At 33.4% G+C, this 26920-nt stretch overlaps 2 protein-coding genes across 6 annotated transcripts in view; one reads left to right on the plus strand and one right to left on the minus strand.

The window, feature by feature from the left end:
• LOC128219812 (stress-activated protein kinase JNK-like) overlaps positions 1 to 2467 on the minus strand; it is a 31794-nt gene extending 29327 nt beyond the window's left edge. Inside the window, exon 1 of the mRNA XM_052927858.1 lies at positions 2351 to 2467. The gene's annotated coding sequence lies outside the window, so the exon portion shown is untranslated. The remainder of the gene's footprint in view (positions 1 to 2350) is intronic.
• Positions 2468 to 2684: 217 nt separating this feature from the next.
• Positions 2685 to 26350, plus strand: LOC128203890 (rho GTPase-activating protein 24-like). Of its 5 annotated transcripts, none has more exons than XM_052905356.1 (7): positions 2692 to 2776; positions 4783 to 4900; positions 6819 to 7057; positions 7678 to 7710; positions 17543 to 17671; positions 19488 to 19620; positions 20605 to 26350. In XM_052905356.1, the coding sequence occupies exons 2-7, from the start codon at positions 4788 to 4790 to the stop codon at positions 21962 to 21964; spliced, it is 2007 nt and encodes a 668-aa protein (XP_052761316.1). In that variant the 5' UTR covers positions 2692 to 2776; positions 4783 to 4787; the 3' UTR covers positions 21965 to 26350. The 5 variants fall into 5 exon arrangements, with proteins under 5 accessions (XP_052761318.1, XP_052761316.1, XP_052761315.1 ...); XM_052905355.1 differs by lacking the exon at positions 7678 to 7710 and adding an exon at positions 12481 to 12522; XM_052905358.1 differs by lacking the exons at positions 4783 to 4900; positions 7678 to 7710 and adding an exon at positions 12481 to 12522 and having other exon boundaries at positions 2685 to 2776.
• Positions 26351 to 26920: the final 570 nt, after the last annotated feature.

Below are 26920 nucleotides of genomic sequence, written 5' to 3' on the forward strand. Positions count from 1 at the left end.
ATCATTCAAAGGTATTTCCTACTGATTTTGATGCAAATGCTACACTGTACGACAGTCTGAAGTTTAAAGCTCTCAATCCTGATTTCAGGATTGAGAGATTAAACATAAAAACTAGGGATGCAAACGAATATTCGAATATTCGAATATTCGATCAAACGTTTGGTATTCGAATGTCAAAATCGGTATTCGAATATTCGGAAAAAAATAGTAATGATACTAATTCTCAATAAAGAAAATTAAAAACCTTTTGCCTACAACACTGCTTTTGTTTATAAAGTTTGTTTTGTTTTTACAACGACTGGCCCCTAATGCCAGAGGTGTGAATGTGATGACAATACACTAAACACGTGTCAAATGTCATTAAGGGACATATCGTCGGGTACTGTAAAAAGTCCCCTTACTTTTACAATAACTGACTAGGAATCGGCTTTAACACCAATGTTTTGTCTTGGCTGCAAATTAAGCTGGGCAACATAGCTCAAATCGCCGTGATGATATGAATGCCATGTGCTACAATAATGTTGTTACATATATGTGCTTTAAATTGTTTTCCATGTTTCGATACAATGTTCGCGCTTTAAAATGTAAATGTATAGTATAGCGTTTTAGGATATTTCCTCTTTTGTTGAACACTGGATGAGTCAAATCCAGATATGTTTTCTTTTATTATTTTACTAGTTGCCGAGTTGGTTTGGGTTTTCCATAGTTATATTTAGTCAATTTAAAGATCAATCTCAGAACGAGGCTGCTTGTCCTACGGAAAGACCCTCCGTAGGCGCAAAACGCTATTTGACTAGGAATCCATCTAATTTCACATTGTTTACACATATAAAGGCAGCGAAATTGAAATTATTCGATTGTGTTGTTTGTCTGTTTATAATGCATTTTTTTTCTTCCTGAAAATTGGAAATTTCAAAGGCTTATTTGGGGGAAATCGGGGTCCGCCGCTACGACAAATAGGGTCAAATTGCCCCGGCTATAACTTCAGCGAATAATAATAGTGGTTTACTACATCTTCCAAAATATGTATTTCGGTAATCGAATATTCGAATATTCGATCGAAAGAATTACCGAATATTCGAATATCAATTTTGCCATTCGTTTGCATCCCTAATAAAAACCCATGTCTCCTAAAACTGAGAGACAGCCCTGCTTAAGTGAGAATTTGTCTCCCATATATTCCATTGTTAAGATGTACCCATGTCTCCTAAAACTGAGAGACAGCTTTGTTTAAGTGAGAATTTGTCTTCCATATATTCCATTGTTAAGATGTTAAATACATGTATGAACAACAATACAGGGTAAGACACTAACATTATTTAAAAGGTAGTCAGTCAGACTTCTGGATCTGAAATCCTGCCAGTCCAGCAAAAATTCTGGTACGCAAAATAAAATGCACTGTTTTATTTTTATTTTTGGGCGATGGTTCTGAAAAGCCTAAAAAACAGCACGTATACATGATTGTTAACAAGGGTTGACCTTCAATGTAACCTCAAAATCAACTGGCTTAAATATATGGTATGATAATCTATCGTTTAAAACACCTTCACTGTACTTAAGATGGGTTTTCCCTTTCTAAATATAGACATACTTTTGACTCAAATATTGATTAAAAGGCTATATAATATGTGTACAAAATTGTACCTAACTGTCCCCCCATCACCGGCAAGCTTTAGAAAGAGTGTTTTTTCGTTATGATGGCATTTTTAGCCTACCAATTATCATTATATGTGTTTAGAGCGATTTCTGTTACCATTTGGAGTAACCAGTAGGATTGTTGTGCTTCTAAGATGTAGTTTCAAGTATTCTTTGCACTGAAAATGGCATATGCATATGATTCACATTTATATAGAGTTTATTCATGTTTGAACTTGGTGTTGACATTTTTCGTAAAATACAAAGATTCCCATCTTCTCCATATTATAACCCTCAAGGTTTTGCTAGAATGTTAGGCGTAAAAGACTGTTGTGGAATGATGATAAGTTGTTGTTTTATGACCCATTACAATATAAACAGCCTAAACTTTGGCTCTGAATCATACTTTCTGGTGTCTGTGGTTGAACATACATGTCTAGAATAATCTTGAAATGAACTGAAGGTGATCTCTAAAAGCTATATCTTTCAATCAAATTATTACGTGTTTGTATTACGTTGCTCTTGTGAATTATACTTTTTCATCAAATAAATATGTTTAAAATATTCTTCATTATCTTTAAATGAGTAAAAATCGTAAAAAAACATGTTTGGCAAAGAACATTATTTCAAGTATTTCAGTAATGTGTCATCCCTTCAAATATATCTAATGAAAAATGATCGGTTAATATGCAGAATAAAATATAACAAATGTTACCTGTATATGATGTGGAACTATAATTAAACTCAGATCATGAATATTTTAACATTTAATCGCCAAACATATCAAAATACACGAAATTATTTCACTTGTCAAACTGATTGGAGCGTGAAGTACGTCATTCAATTTTGTGTAGTTTAATTATCGTGCATTTTAACGTTTTCGCGAGAGAATTAAAAGAAGTTCAAACTAATGTTTATTTGTTTTAAATTGTTTCATAGCATAAATGCGCAAACATCCATATGCTTCAAATTCATATATAAAAGGAAATCAAAATTCAAGGATGTCTGACGTCACGTAATTTTGCGTACTACACACCCGGAAATAGGGAAAGAAAATTGACAGATAGAAGAAAAACAATGTATTTTGGAAGTTTGTAGCATTTTATGCATCGGCATCCTTTGCACCAGTGAACCATTGCAGGTATATGTCAAACACATTCAAAACAAGTATTTTTGCATTGGAATATCATCGAGTGGCATAAACTAAAACTTAATTGTATTTATTAACAACCGTGTTATTGAGTGATTGAATGACAATAAATTGAAAGAGGAAGGATAATTGCTTGAGGATAATTTCCGAATAAAAAAAATGAATAAGCAAAATGAAACCCCCTTGAATCTAGTGAGTGTAGGTGCTGACTGTAAGACCCATGAAATATGGATCACCAAATATCAAAATAGTGTTAGTGAATTAAAGTAATCCAAGGGGAAACAGGTAAAGGCTTCCTGTGTGAGGCTCAAACCCATGTCTGGTAGGTGTTGAAAAGTCTTTGAAATAGGTTGAAAAGTATTTGTTTCGAGAAGGGGTTGAAAAGTCTTGAGGTTGAAAAGTCCTGCTCCAAATACAGGCACTCCTGACATCAGTAAAGTAACATTAACACTGTGAGAAAAAGTGCACTTTGTTCGTGGCTCAAACCTTTGACAGCTGGAAGATTTAAGTGGCACTTTTCCTGCTTGCACCTACTGATTTTCCGTATAGGTCTTAATTTATTTTATTGAAAATATTTATTAGTTTGCACATATACTACATGTATACAATGAATCTATAGTAGAGCTCCTAGAATTATACCATATACTAAGATACAAGAAACCATGCAGAAAAATGCATATTAACGATTCAATTTAGAGACACTTTAGAAGATATCAAATACAGATTTATTAGGAAATGATGCTTTAACCTGGATGATATGATAACTCTTGCTTTTAAAATTGTTGTGATATGCCCTTTTATCAACTGAAAAAGAACTGAAAAGCTTTTTCGTTTGCTCCACTGTGCTCTTATTTTGTTTATGAATTAGCATGACAGGAATAGCAGACATGCTCTGCCTGGGCACATTGGGTCACGGACACTACGGACCAGATTTAGGGACACTACGGACCAGATTTAGGGACATTACGGACCATATTCAGAAACTTACGGACCATGATTTATAATGTTTTTAAACAATTTTTTTTTAATTTATTCACTCATTGGTCTTAAATTTGTTAGTAAATACTTGAATTTGAGTGCTCAGTATGACAATTATCTTTAATGTAACTGTGAAAAATCCTGTTAAATTCCAATGTTAAACATCAATGTATTTTTAATAAATTATTATAACAATGTGAATAATAATGAACGAAATATGTTTTATCTTACAATGTACCATATTTCAGAACATTTCGTACCATGAATTAAACATTACTCATGTTTTGTTTAAGAACAAAATATATAATATAATTGAGATAATTATGCATTGATTTATAATTTTACATACAACTTATGTGTATATTTGTAAATGTGAATTTTAATGTTTTCATATGTGATCGATTGCGTGAGTCTGAATTAAACTTTGGATCGTCAAATTTGTTTGTTTTCCGTTTCATCTGTTGTAATTGAAAGGTTCAGTGAAAGTGCGCCATCACAATGGGTTTTCACACTTTCATGATTGCCAATTAAAGGTTGTCAGTATAATGTTTGTTTCTTTTGTAAAATACCGCCGATTATTGCTGGTACAATTATAACTTATAAACACTAATTAAGGCAACAGAAATTGCCAGTTTTAAACATTGTTTAAATCATGGTCTGTAAGTTTCTGAAGATGGTCCGTAATGTCCTTAAATCTGGTCCGTAGTGTCCCTAAATCTGGTCCGTAATGTCTGGTCCGTAATGTCCATGGTCCGTAGTGTCCGTAATTCGGCACATTTTGGAGGTTGATTGTCAGAGGTGGCCAAAGTTATTCATTGGATAAGCATGTCCTATAGATAAGTGTAATTGGTGAATGAGAGTCAGCATTTGGTACATGTACATCCATCTTTTCAATTATAATGCCCTTTTCCACTATGAAAATATGGTGAAAGTATTGCAAACTTTCTTAGTAAATAATTATAAGTATGTTTTTTAATAATAGTTTTTTTTAAATATGTGTGCTGGTTTTATTTTTGTAGGCAAGATGGATTCAATGGCTAAGTTTTCAGCCATGGCATCTAATATCAGACATCTAAAGTCTAAAGGATCTGACAAAATAGGTGACCCCCAGGCAGTCAACAAATGGTCAGAAATTAGGTAACCAAGTGCATACATGGTTTACAGTGTATGTATAAACATTTCACCTGCACAAAACTGACCCGTGCATAATAATCATATGTGATATTATATTACATGTATTTCTTTCCTGTCACATACCCTTTGTCAGCAGCTTGGTTCTTTGATTATAAAAATACAACAACACATTCTTGTGGGCATGAGTTTCTTTGACATACAAAATTGCTGAATGCTGTATATGGTTCTTATTTCTGCAGCAGCAAACAATCATGTATAACAGGTAATAGTACATAAACACGCATACAGGAAGGGTTGTCTTGATCTCATTATCCTTATGTTCATGCCTCTGATGTATTATATACATGTATTCGTGTCATAAGGTTATCAGTGATGCTTCCTTGTTTTTGTGTGATTCTGATATTTTATTATATATGCATTGTCATTTGAGTAATATAAAAGTACATATGTATCTCACCTTATACAAATAAATGACCCTATGTGAGATATGTCTGCTATTTCTTTGATATGTAGATACATTTTCTGTACACATTCTTTCTGCTTTTTAGCAAATATACAAGTGTCTACCTTTGTTTCCTAAATTTTCCTTTACTTTTCAGTTGTAATTTTTAACCAGGTAAACTCACTATTTTTGTTTTTCTAAAATAAGCTTTATATTTACTTCTTTAAGAGTTTTTAGATCTTATTTAAGGGTGTTGTTGGGCGGGCGGGCAGACAGACAATGGTTTCCACCCAATAACTTATGTAAGAATTGATGGAAGTTGTGTGTGGGTAGTTTATGTGTAGAGCAAGCTTGGGATTGAACTTGAGAGGGTGTGGGGTCAAGGTCACTGTTGCTAAAAATAGAAAAAAAGCCCAATAACTTAGGTAAGAATTAATGGATATTAATGAAAGTTGGTGTGTAAGTAGCCTTTGTGAGGAGCTAGCTTGAGATTGACTCTGAGGGGAGTGTGGTCAAGGTCAAGTTCACTGTAACTTGGAATGTTTTTCACCCAATTACTTTTGGCTGCTACTTTGTCCTAAATTATACAAGAAATTCATTGGCTTTAATTTCTGATTGCCAACATAAAAAACCTGGTTTTGTCTCATTGCGGCTTTTCTAGTTGAAGTGCTTTCACTGGACTTTCATTGAGTTTGAGAAATAGATTTTTTGCCATATTGGAATGAGCTTAATTAAGTATTTGTTTTTAATGAGGTATAAAGAAAAGAAAATGAACTTAATCTAACTGCAATGACATGCATGTTTCTCTTTTGAATATGATGTTGATTTCTGGGTGCCTTTAGTATTTGTGCTCATGTCTCTGCTAATGGTATCACCAGATGTATCCTAATGTAATCATTTAGAAAATTAATTATCTGACGAAAATAACCACCACAGTTCATTATAACCATTTTTTTTGTTTCATTCATTTTAACCATTTTTTTATTTCATTAAGTGGACTACTATGCAGCTTGGCTAATAGAGAGATATTCACATCAACACTAAAGAAAGTTATTATTTATTTTTTGTTTTACTATACAATTGGATTGACTAAGATTTAGTTAAGCAAAAATAACAATAACTGTTACTCGGTGACTTATGATTACATATTTCAAACTTCCAGCATAGTGAAAATAGCTTGTGAAGGTTTTAAAATGAAGTTTAATATTTTTTTATTTTTTTTTCTGATTTTGATTTTTTTTTATTAAATTTATAAAAGAAATACACACTAATCCTGTTAAGGTTCTTTAAAATGCTTGCTGTATATTTGTAGTTAAATTTACAAGTGCATTTACATTTTTACATATCATTTCCTGGCATGCTAAATCATTTCAATCAGATAAAAGAACAGTACTTCAAGTTTTCAACAAGTTGTAAATTCACAGTCGTTATCAAACTATTATCAAACTATTCACACTGTATTGCATGTGTACTCTTCAGGATGTCAATGAAAGGAGTGGGAGGCGCGTTGTTCAAATCAGGATGGCTTCGGAAACAGGGTGGCATGGTCAAGACTTGGCATCGTCGCTGGTTCGTTCTCAATGGGGACTACCTGTTCTACTTCCAAAAGGAAGATGATGTGCGACCCCTAGGAATGATATATCTCCCTGGAAACAAGATTATTCAGCATCCCGCCAATCCAGAGGAACCTGACAAGTTCTTGTTGGAGCTAATTCCAGGTACATACTCTTTGCACAAATCTTTGATTCGTTCAAAACCAAATATTTGGCTGAGTTACAACAGTCTTGCTTAGCTATAGTTAGTGCATCAATCACCTGAGTTAGCGAAATCATAGATTTAAATCACGAGGGTAGTTGGTGAATTAACTGTTTTGTACCATGTTGTCAAGGACAACGTTCAATAACTAGTATGTGTATAAGTGAATGGCATTGTAATCATGCTACATATTGCACGGGAAGCTCTGCCTGCTGGTGTTACCATTCTGATATGAGAATTATTGAATGGAAGAAATCAGAAAACACTCACAAATATAGTACAAGTAAGATAAAAGCTTTGATTTTAAACAAGAAGTAAAATTTAAAGTATTGAGTGCTCACTGAATTATATCATATATATCTAGAAAGCATTTTTGAAGGTGTGTATCAGTTCTTTTTGCATTGTTACTTTGTATATATATAATTGAACCAAAGACCCTTTGAATTAGTGATTATTTTTTATGTCTGAACAATGATATTGCATAATTAGGTTATCAGTTCTGTACTGATCTTTAAGTTTTTAAGGTATTTAAAATAGATGAAAGTGTAGTGTAACATTCCGAATTTTTATTTTCGTTTTTCAGTTAAAATCTTTAAACAGGTTGAACAAAAACATGGTAATATTTGGTACTAGGGATAGCTATGACCTGTTTATATCTTTAATGCATTTTAATCAAGATGTATTCAGTATCTTGGAAATGCCTCGTGTCATGTAATATAACTTTCTTGAATACTCTTCTTTAATTATGTATCTTTTGTTTAATAATGTTAAATCTGTAACATGAACTTATGATATTCGAGTAACTTTTGCATTTTCATACTTTGTTGTTTTTATATTTCCAAACTCCCTTAATTCGGAATCAATGTTGGTTTTTTGTTACTATATAATAACTGCAATGGTTGAAAGTAGCGCAAGCTTGCACTGGTGAAATGCTTGTCGGGCTTGCTGAAATTCTCGATTTATATAGCATGGCTTGTTATTTTTAATTGATGCCAAGCACTTGTGTAAGAGTCAAAGCTTATTCATCCAATGTTGATATTTCAACCACTGTTCCTTATACAACATGATTGTGTAGTATTCACATGTTGGTATACTGATTGTAATTCAGCGGAGAAAGAGTTAACCATTCATAGGTGTTCTCAAGGTAATTAGTTGAGGTATTTTACTTTGAGTTATAATATTAACTTGTTGTGGACTTTATTTAATTTTCTTGAAATAGTTTGTTTTGTTTTAGTAGACTCACTCGGATTTTTAACCAGCTTTTCACGAAATTCACCTGGTTATCACAATGATGTACGTCGTGGTTAGGACTGGCGGGTCGGCGAGGGGGAGTATGGCGTCAATTTTATATATCAAATAATTTTAATTAGGTTTGACATATTGAGACCAAACTAGTAATACAGGACTTGTTTATAGAGACTTTTCATAGAGTTGGGTTTGGGGCCCCTATGGTCAAGGTCAAGGCCACTGTAACTAAAAAGACAAAAATAGTTGGTATTAAATAACTTCAGTTTAATGGGATTGACATGTTGTGACCAAACTTGGTATATAGGAAGTCTTTATGGAGACCATTCATGGGATTGCGTTTGGGACCCCTAGAGTCAAGGTCACTGTTGTTGAAAAAACAAAACAGTTGAGACTGAATAACTTTAGTTAGGGTTGTCATATTGTGACCAAACTTGGTATGTAGGAAAAGTTTTTGGAGGACTTTCATCAGATTGCATTTTTGAACCCTGGGTCAAGGTCACGGTTACTGTTACTAAAAAAAACTGAATCTCATTAAAAAGTACTTCAGTTAATCATTGAAAACTGGTTTATGCAGTGAGGTTTCTTGTTATTTCTAACACCAATGATTTTTTTTCTATACTTGTAACTTACAGCAATTCATTCTTAGATTTACATGTATGTTTTAGATGAGAGCATTATTTACCCCAACAAAATTTGGTTCAAACTACAGTCTATGTAGTTTTATGAAAGAGATCAATTTTGACCATCTACAAAAAAAGAGAATGGGCGTTCTTCGCTGCAGGCGGTCAAAAATTGGACTCTTACTGATTTGGTGTTCTTTGGTGCGTCTGTCAGAAACAATCCATGTAAAATTAATGCAAAGACAATTTGAAAAATTCTCCATTCTCATTGGCCCACACAAAAATGCAAACTCCAGTTTCATGCTAGATTCTAATGTTGCTCTACTTTAGCGTCATGCATATTATAGTTTAATATTATTTTACAAGTTAAATTGTTTATTTCCTTTAATGTTAAGTGCATCTAAAATATAATTCAAATTAAGCTCTTACCACAATAAATGCATATTTTAATGCATTAAGTTTGTGTAATGTATCATAATTATTCTGTTTTGGCTTTAAATCATATTCTTTTACTAGCTTGTCTGTTTTTCATATTTTATTTTTTAAAGAAAAATAATTGCTGTTTTGGATAGCCATGGTAACTTTTTCCTCAGCGTTGTTGTCATTGGCATTCTAAAACTCAAACTTTGACAAGAAAATAAAAAAAACGTTTGGAAGTCTTTGACATGAAACTTAGTACACATGTTGCACAGAGACAATATACGCCTATAAGCAAGGCCCATAATTCTTGCTGTAATAGAGTTATGTTCCTTGTTTGATTAGAATACTGTACCTACATTTTCAGTCAATGAGATTGCAGACAGGGGACCATTAAGTAGTAGGCTTAATCATTATGATTTTCAACTTTTGTGCGTGTTTAAAGCTGCACTCTCACAGATTCATAGTTTTGACAACTTTTTTATTTTTTGTCTTGGAAAGAGCAAAGTTTTGCGTAAATATCTGCAAACCAATGATATAAGACTGCTGACAAAAAATCAGATCGCAGATTTTCATATTTCCTATCGAAAATTAATGTTTTATGGCTTAAACCATTACTAACTGTAAAAATGCATAAAACATCAATTTTTGAACTTAAATATGAAATTCTCGGATCTGATTTTTTGTCAGCAGTCTTTTATCACTGGCTTTCATGGATTTTCGCAAAAATTGGCTCGTTCCAGGACAAAAAATAAAGTTGTCAAAACGTTCAATCTGTGAGAGTGCAGCTTTAATGGTCCGCCTACTGCCAATCATCTGATACACATTCCCTGTGTCAGATTTATCGTCGACAATGTATCAGCTAATGAGGTGGTATTCTAAGTCAGTTAGATTACATGAAGTGAATTCTTAATGATAAAGAAAGACTCGTTCGCTCGCCTCACTCCGCCCATTCTAAGTCATTAATATTTCACTTCATGTCATCTAACTATTACTGCAATACTAAGGTGTGTGTTTGCTGCTCATCCCTCTTGTTTAAGTGTTTTTTGTCTTTCTTGTTCAATATCTTAACTTCTAATTTAATTTTGCCAATACATGTACATTATGCTTTGTTACCATTTACATGTTTAGCTTATTTGTTCATTTGTTCATCACCTGATTTGTCAGCTTCGTAATTAAAGATGCACCTTTACTGCCAAATAAGATTTTCCACATTTAATAATTAATTAATATTAATATTATTGTCTTCATATACCAAAAAGGTAAATAAATATCCAAATTAATGATTCGTATGAAGGAAAGTGAGTCTAATTTGGAAGAAAGATGCAGAAAACACGGTATTTCTAACGTATGAGACGATAATAGAAGGCAGTAAATCTTTTAGCACTCAGCAATCATTTAATATTTTTGCATTTTCAGCTTTTAAATACATGGTTACAATCTTGTTATAAGTAATTAATATTTTCCATAAATGCATTATTTAGTAAGTAGTTAAAGGTTTATCACTCAAAATGTATGTTTGTTATACATGTGTATGTTATGATTTTAGATAAGAGTGTCACTTTAAGTGCAAAAGCTCAAGATATTCAAATGAAACTTGGTACAAGATATGCACATGCATAGCTTGGTCCAGAACTCTAGCTTTAAAATTTGTTGAGTTATGCCCCTTTCACAACTAAAACACAATGGAGATGTGTTACTTCTGCGCGCGGCGCCATTGTAAAATATTGGCACCCAACGAGAAAAATATCTAGCTTGAGGTAAAATAGGAAAGGCATTTTGTTATGTTATTTTGTGTTTTTGGAAAGTAGCGTTTCTGAATAGAATGTTTCCGTTCTGTTATATTTATGTGGTTGTATTTGACTAATTCTGTCTGTGAATGACCTAGTATTGTTTTATATGTGTGCTTCAGTGTGCTTGATATGGTCACTAATTTCCTAAACCTTTTTTCCAGGAAAATCAATAAAAAACAATTTATAACTGTATTAGAATTATATTACAGTCTCAGGTAACTGGAACTTCTAATTTCATACTTCAGGTCATTGTTGGAAACCACGATGCTTTCTTCAGTTACACTTTTACATACTGTGTGAAAATTGACTGACAAAATCTCGTTTTCATGAATATGCATGAGACAGGGGAGACAACTCTTCTTCCAATGAAATGGCATGTTACAGTTAAATACTCTTCAATAACCCTGTATTGTCAGAATGATGTCTCCATAGGCGAGTGGTTGAAGTGGATTTTTAAAGTTTGTAATGACAACGCGGAATGAGTTTAATTTGATTTAGTTTAATGAGAATACCTTTCCTACAATTGATACATTATTATAAGTGTCTGTGCATATTTCCGCATTGATTTTCTTAACCAAGTTGCTGTACACAAAAGAGCATATCGCAATAGAGTATTGGGGATATCCGACAATGACTTCAGATTTATTTTTTTAGCCTACAAAGGACCCTTCTTCAACACATATGTATTTGATTTTATTGATTTTCTACACACGAAAAAAGGTTGCAAGAATTAACTGTCCTTGTTAGTCAGTATGAAGCAATATTTTGAACGTGCAATCTCTTATTAAATACTTCTTCTAATCCAACGTTTGCAATGATAAGTAACACCAACTTGGTTTTGTCTTTTTGTTCAATCTTAAACACAAATGTACTGAAACTATATATGAACTTCTACAACATGTACCTTTTATCTTTCAAACAACATTCTGAGCCTTTCTTATCCCTTGATTTTGTTCCCATCCAACAGGTTTGCCAATGATTTTGTGAACTAATATCTTAACAATTTCCTTCACAGTGATCTCCCTTGACAAGCACAGATAATCTCTAACACCACAAACGAAAATAGCTGGATTTTTGAAAAACATATCTTTACTCATTGATGCAATTTTATTAAAGTTGCATTATATGTATATAATGTTGTTTTCAAAGTTGAAAATAATAATATAATTTTACGGGTAAATAAAAGAAAAAAAACACTTCTTGATTGAATTCACGTGGTAGTGATAACTGTATGTCACGGGAAAGTAAACCACTGTGTTTGATGTCTTATATGGCATGCTATTGGCAGACTGTGGTTATGTATTTCAGAAGTTTATGCCATCCATCGCAGTAAATCACTCAGCTATAAAAGTACGAGCTTTGGTTTGGAAACAAAACAGGGAGCACTGTCAAGCTGCCATTGTTATTGCTCAGAATTGCATGCATAAGGTCACTAAATTCAAAAATGAGAGTTTTGTGTCAGCTGATTAGCATGGCAGACACATACATAGGGATTATTTTGGCTGGTGGTGTTTGCGGCTGTGGAACACTTCTGTTTCCAATTAAAAATCTTTTAAATGACTTGGTTTAGAATCTAAACTTGGTATGCACTAGGTCAATGGTAAAGTAGAGTCTATAACTTGGTATTCACATTTGTTATGGTCATTAGATGACCAAAATTGATTTAGGGTCAAAGGTCAAGGTCACCTTGGTATGCATATTGTTCATGGTCAGCAGATGACCGCTATTGATGTTGGGGTTGATAGGTCAATGGTAAAGGTCATGGTGACAGTTACTATAAATATAAAAGGCACTTGACCAGTACTGAGGAGTAGTTTCATACCTTAGAGAGATTTTTAACATGGGTAAAAAAACACTCCTAGGAGTCTTTATCACTGGGCCACCTGCAGATTATTGTTTACAAACTGGGATATCAGTGTCATTGTCAACAATATTTGCTGATACCGCCAACCACCACTTCCTTATATGTGATCAATGCATTTTTAAGATGATTTAGTTTTGAGCAATACAAAAGGCATGCACATGTTATAATCATAATTTCATGTCAGTGCTCCCTACTGGCAGTCTTGAGTACAACAAATGCATGTGAATTATATTATGTACAATCCCACGATTCAAAACACCTAACCACTGAATGAATGGATATTGTTAATTTTGTTAAGAATTTAGTGTCCAATTTTAGTTACACATTAGAGAAATAGTTAGTCTTGATGTTCATCACAGATGTTAGATTAGTGATTGTTACCTACATTTTCAGCCAATAAAATCGCCTATCCAGTATCGATAAGTCAGCAAGATCGGACTAAACAGATTTGGTTTCATCATTCATTTTAACACAAGTACTGAAAACATGTTGTTATTTAAGTCATTTAGAACATACTGTGTAAAAAAAAATTAATGAATAATAAAGGTCAGCTTTCTTGCTGCTCTTGTGAGTCATTCACAGGTTACACAACACTTAGTTTCTGTAAACATGTAGTAACTTGTCTAGTAGTTGGGGGCTAAATTTCTTACTAAATGAATGATAGTAATTGTATCTTTGCCTTGCCGTCAAGGTCCTTAACCAATTTTCAAGTTAAGTGATCAATACAAAAGAGCTTTTAAAAGAGCGTTTACTGAAGTAACTCATTTGTTGTTCTCAAGACATAATATAACATTTTGCCTGGCTTGCAAATCTGTACCCCTGCCCTCAGGCTTCTGGTCCATCTGCATGCAGAGGTTTGCTGACTGAAAAAAGAGAGAGGTGTTTTAGTGACATTTATCGGGGAAAGCCTTTTACGTATAACTTCTGTTGCCACATTTTTACACCTAGATAGTTCAATTTGGAAATGGATATGTTACACATGTATACCAATTTCGTGGAATAACTAGGCTTAAAACTGTATCTGTGAGAATGGCATTAGAATGTCTTTTTTTTTTGTTCAGCTGTCTTTAAGAAGGTGATGCTCTGAGTTTATTTTCAAATAGATTTATTTAAATAAAAATTTCATAAAGTTCATAGTTTCAAGATATGATTTTTTTTATTTAATGCAAAAACTTAAAGCAGCATATGATACCGTAATATAATAAAATGTAAATATATGTGACCTGTCAACAGCTTTGAATTTTTGTTGACAAAAAATGGTACATTGCAGTTTTTTTCATCATATTAAAAAAATGTCCATAATTATTAACTATATCGAGGCAAACATATCTGTTTAGAAATTATTTGGTGAGGTATCACTCATTTTTAGCTCACCTGTCACTTTGTGACAAGGTGAGCTTTTGTGATCGCCTTTTGTCCGGCGTCCGTCGTGCGTCGTCCGTCAACAATTTACTTAAAAGAAATCTCCTCCTTAACCGCTGGGCCAATATTAATAAAACTTCATAGGGATGTTCCTTGTGTGGTCTTCTATCAAAGTTGTTCAAAGAATTCAATTCCATGCAGAACTTTGGTTGCCATGGCAACCAAAAGAAAAAACTTGGTTATGGGTTTTCTCTATATGTTTATAGTGAAAACTTAAAAAATCTTCTCCTCTGAACTTACTTGGACTAGAGCTTAGATATTTGGCATGATTCATCGTCTAGTGGACCTCTACAAAATTTTGTTCAAATTATGGCCCTGGGATCAAAATTGGCCACACCCCGGGGCTGATGGGTTTTCTCTATATGTGTTATAGTGAAAACTTAAAAAATCTTCTCCGAACTCACAAAGACAAGTAACGTCTTAATTTAAACTGGATAACATATTTAGCAGGGTTTCCGCCAGCCCTTTATGGCTTGTCCGGCCCGACGTGCCTTCCGCTGGCAAGGCCTATTACTGACACGCGTTAATTATGCCGACATGCTTTAATCCGCGTAGCGACAATCCTTATCAAAACAATCATCAGTTTTAACAATACACAATTTTGTTGCGATTGCAACAGTTGCAACGGTTGACTGACAGCCAGAAGTCGTGTCGGACCTATTACGACATTTGTATCAGTCATTCAGGATCGACGACAGCATGAAGTCGTGTCGGTGAGGTTCAACAGTGCCAATTAACCAAACTCCTCCTATTCTTTATCAAATTGGGAATGTGTGAAAAACACCACCGTCGTAATTGCGACCTTCATCCCTATAATCATCTATGAACGCAAAGTAAACAATAAGTGTTAATTGATTTCGGTCACATAAGTCATGTGTCGTTTTATTTTGTAATTGATTTCGGTCACATAAGTCATGTGTCGTTTTATTTTATTTCTTAATCCTGAGTCTGTTTGTTAACCAATTATTAAATTATAATTGAGAACCGTGTTAAGATATCTGTGTTATTATAAACAAGGGTTATGCTATGTCGTCATTAACTGAGTCACGTTCCCGTCTTTAGTTTAAAAGTGTAAAGTTATATTTTGTGTTGCTTATTATTTAACTTTGATTATTTTATCGTTCTTTTAATTTATTTAGAAAAAAGATAAATAAATCTGAAAATACACATTACATTCCCTTTAAGTTATTATTTAGCCAACCGGCTTTAAAAATATTAGCTGTTGCAGCTTTAAATACGAATACACGAGCAGTCGCTTTGCTCCAGGCTCTTTAGTGTTCCAGCATGCAGCGTGCTTAACATGTTTTGATGTGACGTCAATGGTGTCAATATAAATAATACCCGCACTAAACGAAACATGAGTCGATCAATATCGTCGATATTGTATTGTCGGAAAACTTGAGAAATACCAATAATTAAGGAAGAGAAACCATTAAACCTTTTCACAAATAATTTTAATGTTAATCGGACTTAAGTTGGTAATTCTAAATCATAGGAACATAACAGAAACTTGTAAACTGGTTAAAAATGCAGGAAATTGCACCATTTTGGATACGAAAATAAAAAAAAATCGACATCGGGAGGGGACACCGCTCCCAAACCCTCCCCTTCCGACATGCCTTATGAAATTCCTGGCGGAAACCCTGTATTTAGTACACATTCCAATTTTTCAATATGGGCCACATACAACAATTAATAACAAATATACATATATAGATACACACGTAAAATCAAGTAGTGACAAGAGCTTAGATATTTGGCATGATATATCATCTTGTTGACTTGTACCAATATTGTTCAATCTTTGGCCCTGGGGTCAAAAAATGGCCCCACCCGGGCGGTCATGGGTTTCCTTATATATGTATATGATGAAAACTTAAAAAATCTTCTTCTCCGAAACCAAAAGGCGAAGGCCTTAGATATTTGGTATGAAGCATCGTTTATCGGACCACTTATAATTAAGATTGTTCAAACTTTAGCCCTGGGGTCAAATTTGGCCACGCCCCGTGTTCATAGGCACCATGACAGGTGAGCGATTCAGGGCCATTTGGCCCTCTTGTTTACATTAGGACTAATTTCCTTCCAGAGCGCTTTAATGCATAAATTACAGTTTTTTCTTTGCTATATGACTTCTTTCTATGGACTCATATTTGCTAATTAATAATGTCACAAATATGTGTCTTGGAAATAATGAGTGTTGAAGGTATAACAATTGTTATAACAAGTTGCAAGGTCAAAAAAGATAGTTTGGTGAAAAGGTTCAATGTCACAACGTGATAAATGGGTATTGCTGCTTATAGCCTCAGCCCAAACTCCATTTTTGTTAGCGAAACACTTCCAAACACTGCACGCTTAGTTAGCATATTATAGTCTGCATGTATTTCAAGAGAGCTTACAAAAATAAAGTATTTCCGGCAATTGACATGACGCTGACTCCACCCATAGGAATATTCATATAAGTTAAAGCGATTAGTACTCACAAGATATAACCCTGGACAAATGTGTACATGGACATGAGTTTGAGCTTTTCATTTGTTATTATAATAGTTAAATATTTAGGAGGATTTGTGGTCTTGGAGGGGGTGAGGGTGGTGTCATAATCAGATTTCAGCGTCATATCAATTGGCTATATATAATGGTGCATGTATGTTTACATAAGGACACTTATATTCACATTATACGAGAACACATACCGGTATTATAATACTTTTGCATGCCCTGATGGATGGATTAATATTGCGCACTTACAGTATGCATATTGTGCAGAGGACAGAACATAACTGTATAAAAAAATATAATTGATAATTTAAAAAGTTGTAAATTTTAATTAAGATGATTTATTATGAATAACTGGTTTTTATTTCCTTGAACAATTATTTACATTATAAAATTGTTGTTTTTACCAGCAATTTAAATTTTTACTAAGGTCACATTGATACTGTCTTCATCATAGTAATTTAGAAACCTGCACTTTTAACAATGGGAAATGGGTTGTAATAAGCAGTATAAATAATTGTTTCTTTATTTATTTCAAATCATCAAAAAATGAGAATTTAATAAGCATTGTTGAGCATCTTATTACAGGTAAGACAATGCCAGCTATGAAAATGGCACCCAACCATGAGACCTTTCTGTTGTCAGCAGCAACGGATGAGGAACGGCAAGACTGGATCAGGGCCATACGTAAAGTCATGTTTGCACACAAAGGGGGAGGTGAATAAAATGTTTTATCTCATTCAGTAAAAACATTTTGCCCAAAGGGGAGGTGAAAAAAATGTTTAATCTCATTCGGTAAAAACATTTTGCCCGAAGGGGAGGTGAATAAAATGTTTAATCTCATTCGGTAAAAACATTTTGCCCAAAGGGGAGGTGAATAAAATGATTAATCTCATTCGGTAAAAACATTTTGCCCGAAGGGGAGGTGAATAAAATGTTTAATCTCATTTGGTAAAAACATTTTGCCTGAAGGGGAGGTGAATAAAATGTTTAATCTCATTTGGTAAAAACATTTTGCCTGAAGGGGAGGTGAATAAAATGTTTAATCTCATTTGGTAAAACATTTTTCCCAAAGAGGAGGTGAATAAAATGCTTCATACGGTTGGGGGAATGAAGTTGGCACAAAGGTGGAAGTGAAAAAAAGAAGTTTCACCCTATTGAGTAAATAAATTTTCAGTTAAAAAAAATCTTTGGAAATACTTTGATAACAGATATGAAAGAAAATGTGATTCAACATCTTTGAAATAAAACTTGATTTATCATTGCAGTTATTAAACTTAAGTGAAAGTAGATTGGTCACTATTGCAAACAAAGCTTGATCATAGCCATTGCAGTTTTATTTATTGAAGTTTTTTTTAAACAGGTTTTCACAAAGTGAAAGCTGGTTATTAGAAAGACGTACATAGTTGTTCCAGCGAATGGGTGGCTGGGCGAGAGGCGTCAAACTTACCTATGAAACTGAATAACTTTCATCAGGGTCAACATAACTTGACCTAACTTTGTGCATAGGAAGAGTTTTTGGAGACCTTTCATTGGATTGTGTTTTGGCTCCTAGGGTCAAGGTCAAGGTCACTGTTACTGAAATAGAAAAACAGTTGAAACTGAATAATTTTAGTCAGGGCGGACATATCTTCACTAAACTTGGTATTTAGGAAGAATTTATGGAGATCTTTCATGGGATTGTGTTTCAGGCCGCTTGGGTCAAGATCAAGGTCACTGTTTTATTAAAAATAGAAAAACAGTTGAAACTAAATATCTTTAGCTAGGGTTGACATATCTTGACTAAACATGATATAAGGTAGTATTTATGAAGGCCTTTCATGGGATTGTGTTTTTGGCCCCTAGGGTCAAGGTCACTGTTATTAGAAATAGAAAACTGTTGAAACTGAATAACTTAAGCTAGGGTTGACATATTTTGCCTAAACTTTGGTTTTAGGAAGAGTTTATAAAGACCTTTCATGGGATTGCATTTGGGGCCCTTAGGGTCTAGGTCACTGTTACTAAAAAAAGAAGAAAAAAAACAGTTGAAACTGAATAACTTGAGTTAGGTTTGACATATCTTGACTATGTATTTAGAAAGAGTTTATGGAGACCTTTAGTTAGAGTTCGGGCGACCTTTCACTGGATGTGTTTTGAGCCCCTTGGGTCAAGGTCAAGGTCACTAAAAATAAAAATAAAAAACATTGAAAACCTGTTTTTGTTGCATTGCAGCATTTCTTGTTTGATTTTTTTCATCACTTAGGCATGACCAAAGTTTTTGCTATTTTAGGGAAATTTAAAAATTAAAGAAATGGACATTGATGTAAAAAAGTGTTCTTTTTTTCTCATAAATAATTAAAATATCAAAAACTTACATTGTAAACTGGATCAAATGTTGCTGTTAACTGGCACAAATTAAACTATGTTGATGTCTGCAGAAAATATATTGATCTAGATTATTATTATTTTGATGGCTTTCTGATTGTTTAACTGTATTTAAAATTTCATTTTTAGTTAAAACTTCAAACAAACAATAACATTTCCAACATTGCAGCAATATTTGGGAACAGTTTGGCAGAGACAATGGAGTTTGAGCGAACAAGAAGTGATCGTAAGGTGCCATACATCGTAGAATCATGTATAGAGTTCCTTACTAAATATGGTCTGGAGATAGAAGGCATCTTCAGGTGGGTTCTCTTTTGGTTTTTAGTAGGGCTGGTTTCCAAGAAAGGGTTGAGTTATGGTCATGGCATTGGTGTCTCTGTGCGCGAGATCGAGACATAGTTGTCACAATGGCAGTTACGTGTATGTGTGTGGGTCAGTGCATCTGTCTGTCTGTCAGGACTTGACCGTGCTGTTTCTATGCATTATAAAATTTTCAAAACATTTATAAGGTTTATCATGATGAGGAAGCATGTTGAACACAAGACTCAGGTCTGTATCTCAATGGTCAAGGTCACTCTTAGAGGTCAAATGTTAAAATGGTCTTTGTCATGGCTGTATCTTGACCATGCATCATAGGATTTTTGAAACACTTTGGCATGAAGATTTATGATGATGAGATGGTGCATCGCGTACAAGACCCAGGTCTGTTGCTCAAAGGTCGCATTTAGAGGTCAAAGGTTGAAATTATCCTTGTCCAGGCTGTATCTTGACCATGAGTCATAGGATTTTCAAACATATTGCTATGAAGGTTGACCATGATGATGCGGAGTGTCACAGGCTCCACATATGTACATAAGTATGTCTGTCTGTATGTCTGAACTGAACCTTGTCCAGACCGTATCTTTACTTTGACTCCATGTTATTCTGAATTGCAATTGCATGGAAGAGCATTATGTTGTGTTTATAGCTCATTCAACGGGCATCTAGTTTATAACATCACATTCCTAGGCTAGTTGTTTTTTCTTACCATCATCAAGGCAGATTGCAGACTTAAGTTTATTCTATGGAAGTCTTTGAGTTAAAGGTTTATAACAAAGCACAAATTTGTCATAAAAAAAGGCTAGCTCATTTGTAAATTAACCAAAAATACTTATAACAGTTGTACTAGAACAATGTTTTCTGTTCTAGTTTCTGAAAAGAAAAGAAATTCAAATCTTCTCATCAACATCATTATTCTTTGAAACTCTTTATTTTTAAGATTTAAAGTAAATTCAATATTTTTTCAGACTCCCAGGAAGAATGCTACTGGTCAGAGACCTGAAAGACCGATTTGACGAGGGTGAAACTTTCGACCTTGAAGAGGAAGATGCTGATATCCATTCTGTAGCCTCATTGATAAAACAGTACTTCAGAGAGCTTCCAGAGTGCCTTATTCCATACAACAAATACCAGGAGTTTATGAACATTGCAATGCGTTACCAGGGTAACAAGGCTAAGAATACGCGAAACGAGGAAGTTGAGTTACTGCGTACACTAATGACTGACATTCCGCGTGATAATTACAATTGCTTGAAATATTTGTGCGCATTTTTGCACAGAGTAGCTGATAATACATCTATTAATAAAATGACTGTGCAAAATCTTGCTAGAGTGTTTGGGCCAAATATCATTCGTCATCCGCAAATGGATGATAACCCAGAAGTGTTCATGTTGACTACGGCCGATATATCGGAACAACTTGCCTACATGATGATTAACTATGACGACAAAATATTTTCAGTAGAGTTCGATGATGGGAGGAAATCAGTGAATGTAGCTGTAGACGATTTGCTTAGATTAGATGAAAACGAGGAAGTAGAAAAACTCAAGCTCGTTCAGCCCATGTCAGCAATGGACGATTTGTCGTCCATTATCATTGACCAGAAAGGTGATCGACAAGGGAGATCATTCTGCACCGATACTAACCTGCTTCAGCAGTTTCAAAGCACCAATTTAGAGGACCAAAGTGAAAGCCAACAAGAGGGTGTGTTAGACCCTTCAAGACAAAGCGAAGACCCTGTAAAGGTCCCGAGACCAGCTCCTAGGTCAGTTTATGTTGATGAACGTAAGCCTATACCTCCACTGCGAAAAAAGTACATGAGAAATCACTCCAGTGTAGGCCATACTACAAGTAACGACTCGATAAGCTCTGAATTGAGTAACTCTTCGAATTCCTTAGATGGCTCTACAAATGATGTTTGCCATAGAAACTCCATGCGAAGTTCATCAAGAAATTCTGACAGTGAACCAAATACATTAGTGCTTGAACTTCAGCAAAAACTTGACACTCTCACTGCTGAGAATAACACATTGAAAGCAAAGTATGACAATCTAAATGCCTCAAAGGCAAAATCTGATGCAAGGGTGAAAAATCTTAGTGACGAAATGAGAAAAATTCAAAACAGATATGACGAACATATTACAAATTTAGAAAACAGGCATAAAGCTCAAGTAAATGAACTATGTGTTAAGCTAGATGAGGAGAAATCTAGCAGAGCAGAAGCTGTGCAGAAGGTTTTAGAGCTCCAGAAAACAATTCAGACTTACCAGATGCAGTATGGGGACATTAAAGACAAGTTACCTCCCTTGTACCCAGAAAAGAGTTAGCTCCCTTTGATATGATTGTGACATGACAATATTTGGTACAGGCATGTTATTTTTAGCTTAAAGCTGTTAAAGAAATAAAATTCAGGTTATTGTCATTGCCTAGGTGTTGTTGCTGGTGTCATCATTGGTGTTGTTGTCATTGTAGTGCAAACACTTTGAACTTGGCCATAACTCAAAAACCTTTCAAATGAAACTTGGTACACATGTTGCCAGATATAATTCACAGATGAATAGCAGGGCCAATAATTCTTACTCTAATAATTGTCTACATGTACATGTACATGTATGACCCTCTTGCTTGATAAAAAACAACAACAACAAAACAAAGGAGCGTTGGCTTTCTCTCAACGGCACTCATTATGTATTTGAAATTGACAAATTTTATCGATTCTAGGATAAAATATCAGACGAAATACTCAAATAATTCTATGGTTATAAAAATGAAAAGAACAAAATATGAAAATATTGTGTCATACATTTAACAATGAAATAGATACTTATTTCTTTGGAAAAAATGGCAACAAAGGTGTTAAAGCACCATAATCCTCCTTGGAGTTTGAATCCCTCATGCTCAACCTATTTAGGATTGGTATTTTCTGTCTTTTTTCCACTATGACTATGCAAAGAAAGAAATATGATTTGTATTGGATATTGTAGTTAATTATACTGAATGAAAATGTTTCTGTAAAATATCTTCCAATACTAATTTTTGTTTTCCGTTTTAGTTCTTTTCTCCACTAAAATTTAAGAGCATAAAACATTTGTTTCATGAAAATTTATTTGTATGCTGAATAAATGTAATACTAATGTTATTTTACATCATTTTTGTATATAAGTATTAACAGCCTTAAATATAATAATATTTAATAATATATTCTAATTTGAATCTTATGTACAGTACTGGTATATGTATCAAAAACTGGTTATATAATGGTGTTTTATATTCAAATACTGCTTGTATACTGATTCAAATGCAATGGTGCTTAATTATTTAAAAAAATGAGCTATATGATAATTACACAAAATGCTGTTTAACTTGTGAATGTATGTCCCTGTTATTGGCTCAAATACATAGTTGTGAACATGGTTTATAGTTATGATGTTATATGTATGTTGTGTTATTTTTAGTTTGTTTGTTTTTCGAGAAAAAAATTGTTGAGGTATTGTTATAGCCTTCAATTAGCTGTCACCATCAGAGTGTAAAAACTTTAACTTTGACGGTAACTCGAAAACTGTCCAACATATTTAAATGAAACTTGGTGCACATATTTCCAGAGACAATAGGCACATGTACAGCAATGCCTGTAACTTTGGCTTTAACATTTGTTGAGTTAAATCTATGTTCCTTTTTTGAGGAAAATAACACAAACAATTATTTGCAACGCTTTGTTGCGCTCTTGTTAAGCATATAGTTTTTTTGTACAATTATTTTATGTTTCAGCTCTTGGTTTACTTGATAGATCATTGTTTTCTTCCCTTAGCTGCTTATGAACAAAATGTTGATGAAACTTTCTGAAAACTTTGGTTGTGTTGAATGATTGTAAATTTAGTTATTTTGATTTAATTTCAATTTTTAAGTACAACTTTTCTTGCTGTGATGTATTTTGAGTGCCTTGTGATGCAGTGGCTATCTAGTTTTAGCTTTTCACTTTTCACAGACAAAAGTTGAGCAATTGTCTTTGCCTTGGTGGCATTGTTAACGTATGAGTACAAATGAAGGTCCGAAACTTCATACATTGTCACCAATGACAATACACATATTTGCCAAGACTAATAATTCTTGCCTTGATAGTAAGAGTATTATTATATGCTTACTGTGATTTTTTTCTAGTATTACAGTAAATTGGGAACTTTTTGGGAACATGCACCCAACGAAATGTTAATAACAAGCCATGTTATATTCATAACTGTATTGATAATCAATTCACTTAAATTGAAAATGGAGACACCAAATCAAAATTTCTAGAATCTTCAAAGCGAATATAACTTCATGTATGTAAGAGTATAGAAAAAAGGCTAGACTTAGATAATGCTTAAGTTATCCACTTGTATAGGGGTTCACCTCTTATAATAATCTAGCAACAAGATAGAAATTCTTAATTACAGTAAGATACTTTACTAGGGGGATGGATTGCAATTCCAGGGTATTTTTCCCCCAGCAGGGGTATGGCATGTATGCTTTTGATAAATTAAATCCCAAAAGTTGCATTTTTTCTTGCCTGTGTTCATAGCAAACCATATAGTGTGATTAAATTGAGATTATTTTACACTAGTGTTCCAATTTATCTACTTTAATTATTTGAAGTGTTCATCATGTGGCATTTTAAAGTTATTAGTAAATTATTCACCTTGGCACAATTTATGGGTAGGAACTTTGTTTGAAAACAGCTTATTTTCTTTTAAAGCTGCACTCTCACAGATTGAATGTTTTGACAACTTTTTTTATTTTTTGTCTTGGAACAAGCCAATTTTTGCGAAAATCCATTGAAACCAGTTATATAAGACTGCTGACAAAAAATTATATCGCAGATTTTTTTATATTTGAGTTCAAAAATTAATGTTTTATGCATTTGTCTTAAACTGTTAGTAATAGTTTAAGCCATAAAACATAACTTTTCGAACGGAAATATGAAAATCTGCAAACTGATCTTTTGTCAGCAGTCTTACATCATTGGTTTGCAGATATTTATGCAAAAATTTGCTTTTTCCAAGACAAAAAAAAAAGTTGTAAAAATGGAATGTCAGTTGCTGTCTGGTGTTAGTTCATAAAAGTAATTGAAATAACTTTATTCAAAAATGCTACTAACATACAATTTGTTAGAATACAAAGTAGATTGATTACTAGTAATTTTGCAAGAGTTTAATTTTCACAATTCTTTTTCATATCAGTCAAGGTGTGAGTTTCAAATGATTAAATAATGACAAAGTCTAAACTGTGCAGAATTGGCAAATAACTTTAAATTTACTTAATTGTATGTACAGAAAATCTGAAGGTAATTTATGTAATAGTTATTGTTTATTTTTTATCTGCACCAGGCAAATACTGAATAAACGGTTATGTAAACCTAATTATTTATAACTGTCTCATTGTTGCCGCTAATGCCTCTATACTAGCATGTCTACATGTGTTAACCTTTGAATAAGACGAATAACACATACCAGTAATCGCTTTAACAAATGTTATTGTTGCAAACCAGTATTTACTATTCGAATACATTCCAAAAATATACTGTTTCCTCATTCTAAAAATTTGTGAATTTTGTACAATGCACTATTATTATACACATGTAAACATTTAGCATACAAGTCAACTTCTTGAGAGAGTTTTCTTTGTTATATGTGTATGCATTCAATAACAGTTTTAAGTAGAGCCCTTTCTGTGCAATTATTAGCGTGTGGATAAATTACATAAATATTCCTATATATACATGCTATATATTGCACAGTACCTTATAATACAGTTACTTCACCCACTTCCTTCGTAGTTGAAATTATACATAGTTTGTGCTTCGCATTCCTGGTGTAGAATTTCAGTACCTTGGGTAGTGGTAATTAAGAATTACTTATGCCTGTATACTGGTTAAGGGACCACTTTCACTGGTAAATAGAGGTAAAAAAAATTAATAACTCGAGAAATACTAAATGTGTTCGAATGAATTTTGCAATAAAAAAGTTACGCTCCTGATCTGAAAATCAGTGTGATAAGATTTATAATGTATGCTTATTTAAAGAACGGAGTCATTTGCCAGTCATACTCAGAAAATCCACTGAAATGACAGTGCACTGTACCAATAATTGACCCACTTCAGAAAACTGTTATTTTTAAATAAAAATTTAATAAATGTGTTCGACTAATAACAAATTATTTTATTAATTTCTATTCTCTATCAATCTGAACATGTTGCTCTGTTAAAAGTGTTTTGAGTTAAGATATTATCCATTTTGTTAAGAGGTAAAAAATCGCTAATCGCCCACTGGAAGAAATGTGGCTCAACTTGGTGCAATTTAAAAATTGATAATTAAATGCTTACTTTCAGAGAAAAAAATGTTTTTCTTGTTAACAACTTCATTTGATTAATGAAAATGTTAAACATGGGATTTACAGGGTGGGCGATTAACTGGTATGTGCGAACAAGTAGTCCCTAACCAGTCCCTATAACTCCCAATATACAGTATTGAGTTATAAATTTTCCAACCACAAACTATTAACATTATATTATCTCTATTTCTCCTAATTTACCTATTCTTTTTTCATTAATCTGTGTTTAACATTGTTCATGTTAACTATTTCAAACAATTGGTTATTATGTTGTTGCTTTTTATATTCATATTTTAAAAAATGTTAAAGTTAACTAGTTTTGTATGATAAATAATAAATCTATGATAAATAAATGTTGCATTTATTTTATAACCTTGATATTAAAAAGGCTTTATATTTGTTCAGACAGCTGTGTGATTAGGGTATTGGACTCTGGATTATAGGGTCCTGGGTCTGTCCCCCACTCGTTACTTTGTTCAAGAGATCTGGGGCAGTAATATTGCAAAAAAAAAAAATTGTTGTAACTTTCCTTCTTGTTGACTCAGACTTGAGACTGTTTATAATCATGGCCCATGGCTTTAACCCATGAATGGTTAAATTAAACCAGATTTTAAAACTATTCATTTTAGTCCCTATAAAAATGGGCTGTATAGGTGTGTTTTTTTTTACTCAACTGCACTTATAATTAAGTGTTACAGCAACGGCTTCTGTTAATATTTGGTACCAGTAGCTCCTTGCCTGGCCCTCAGAATTATCAGATACTCAGTACTGGTTTAAAACTAAGAAAAATTATCTCCCGTGTATCAGTGTTTTGCACCTTGCACATAAAAACACCCAAGGCTCTATTCGAAAAGAGAGTATCAACCCCAATATTATAATTATCTCATTCTGGTTCTAAAACTCTTATATCTACATGT

Source organism: Mya arenaria, chromosome 2, assembly GCF_026914265.1.
Source record: "Mya arenaria isolate MELC-2E11 chromosome 2, ASM2691426v1".
Taxonomy (NCBI): Eukaryota; Metazoa; Mollusca; class Bivalvia; order Myida; family Myidae; genus Mya; species Mya arenaria.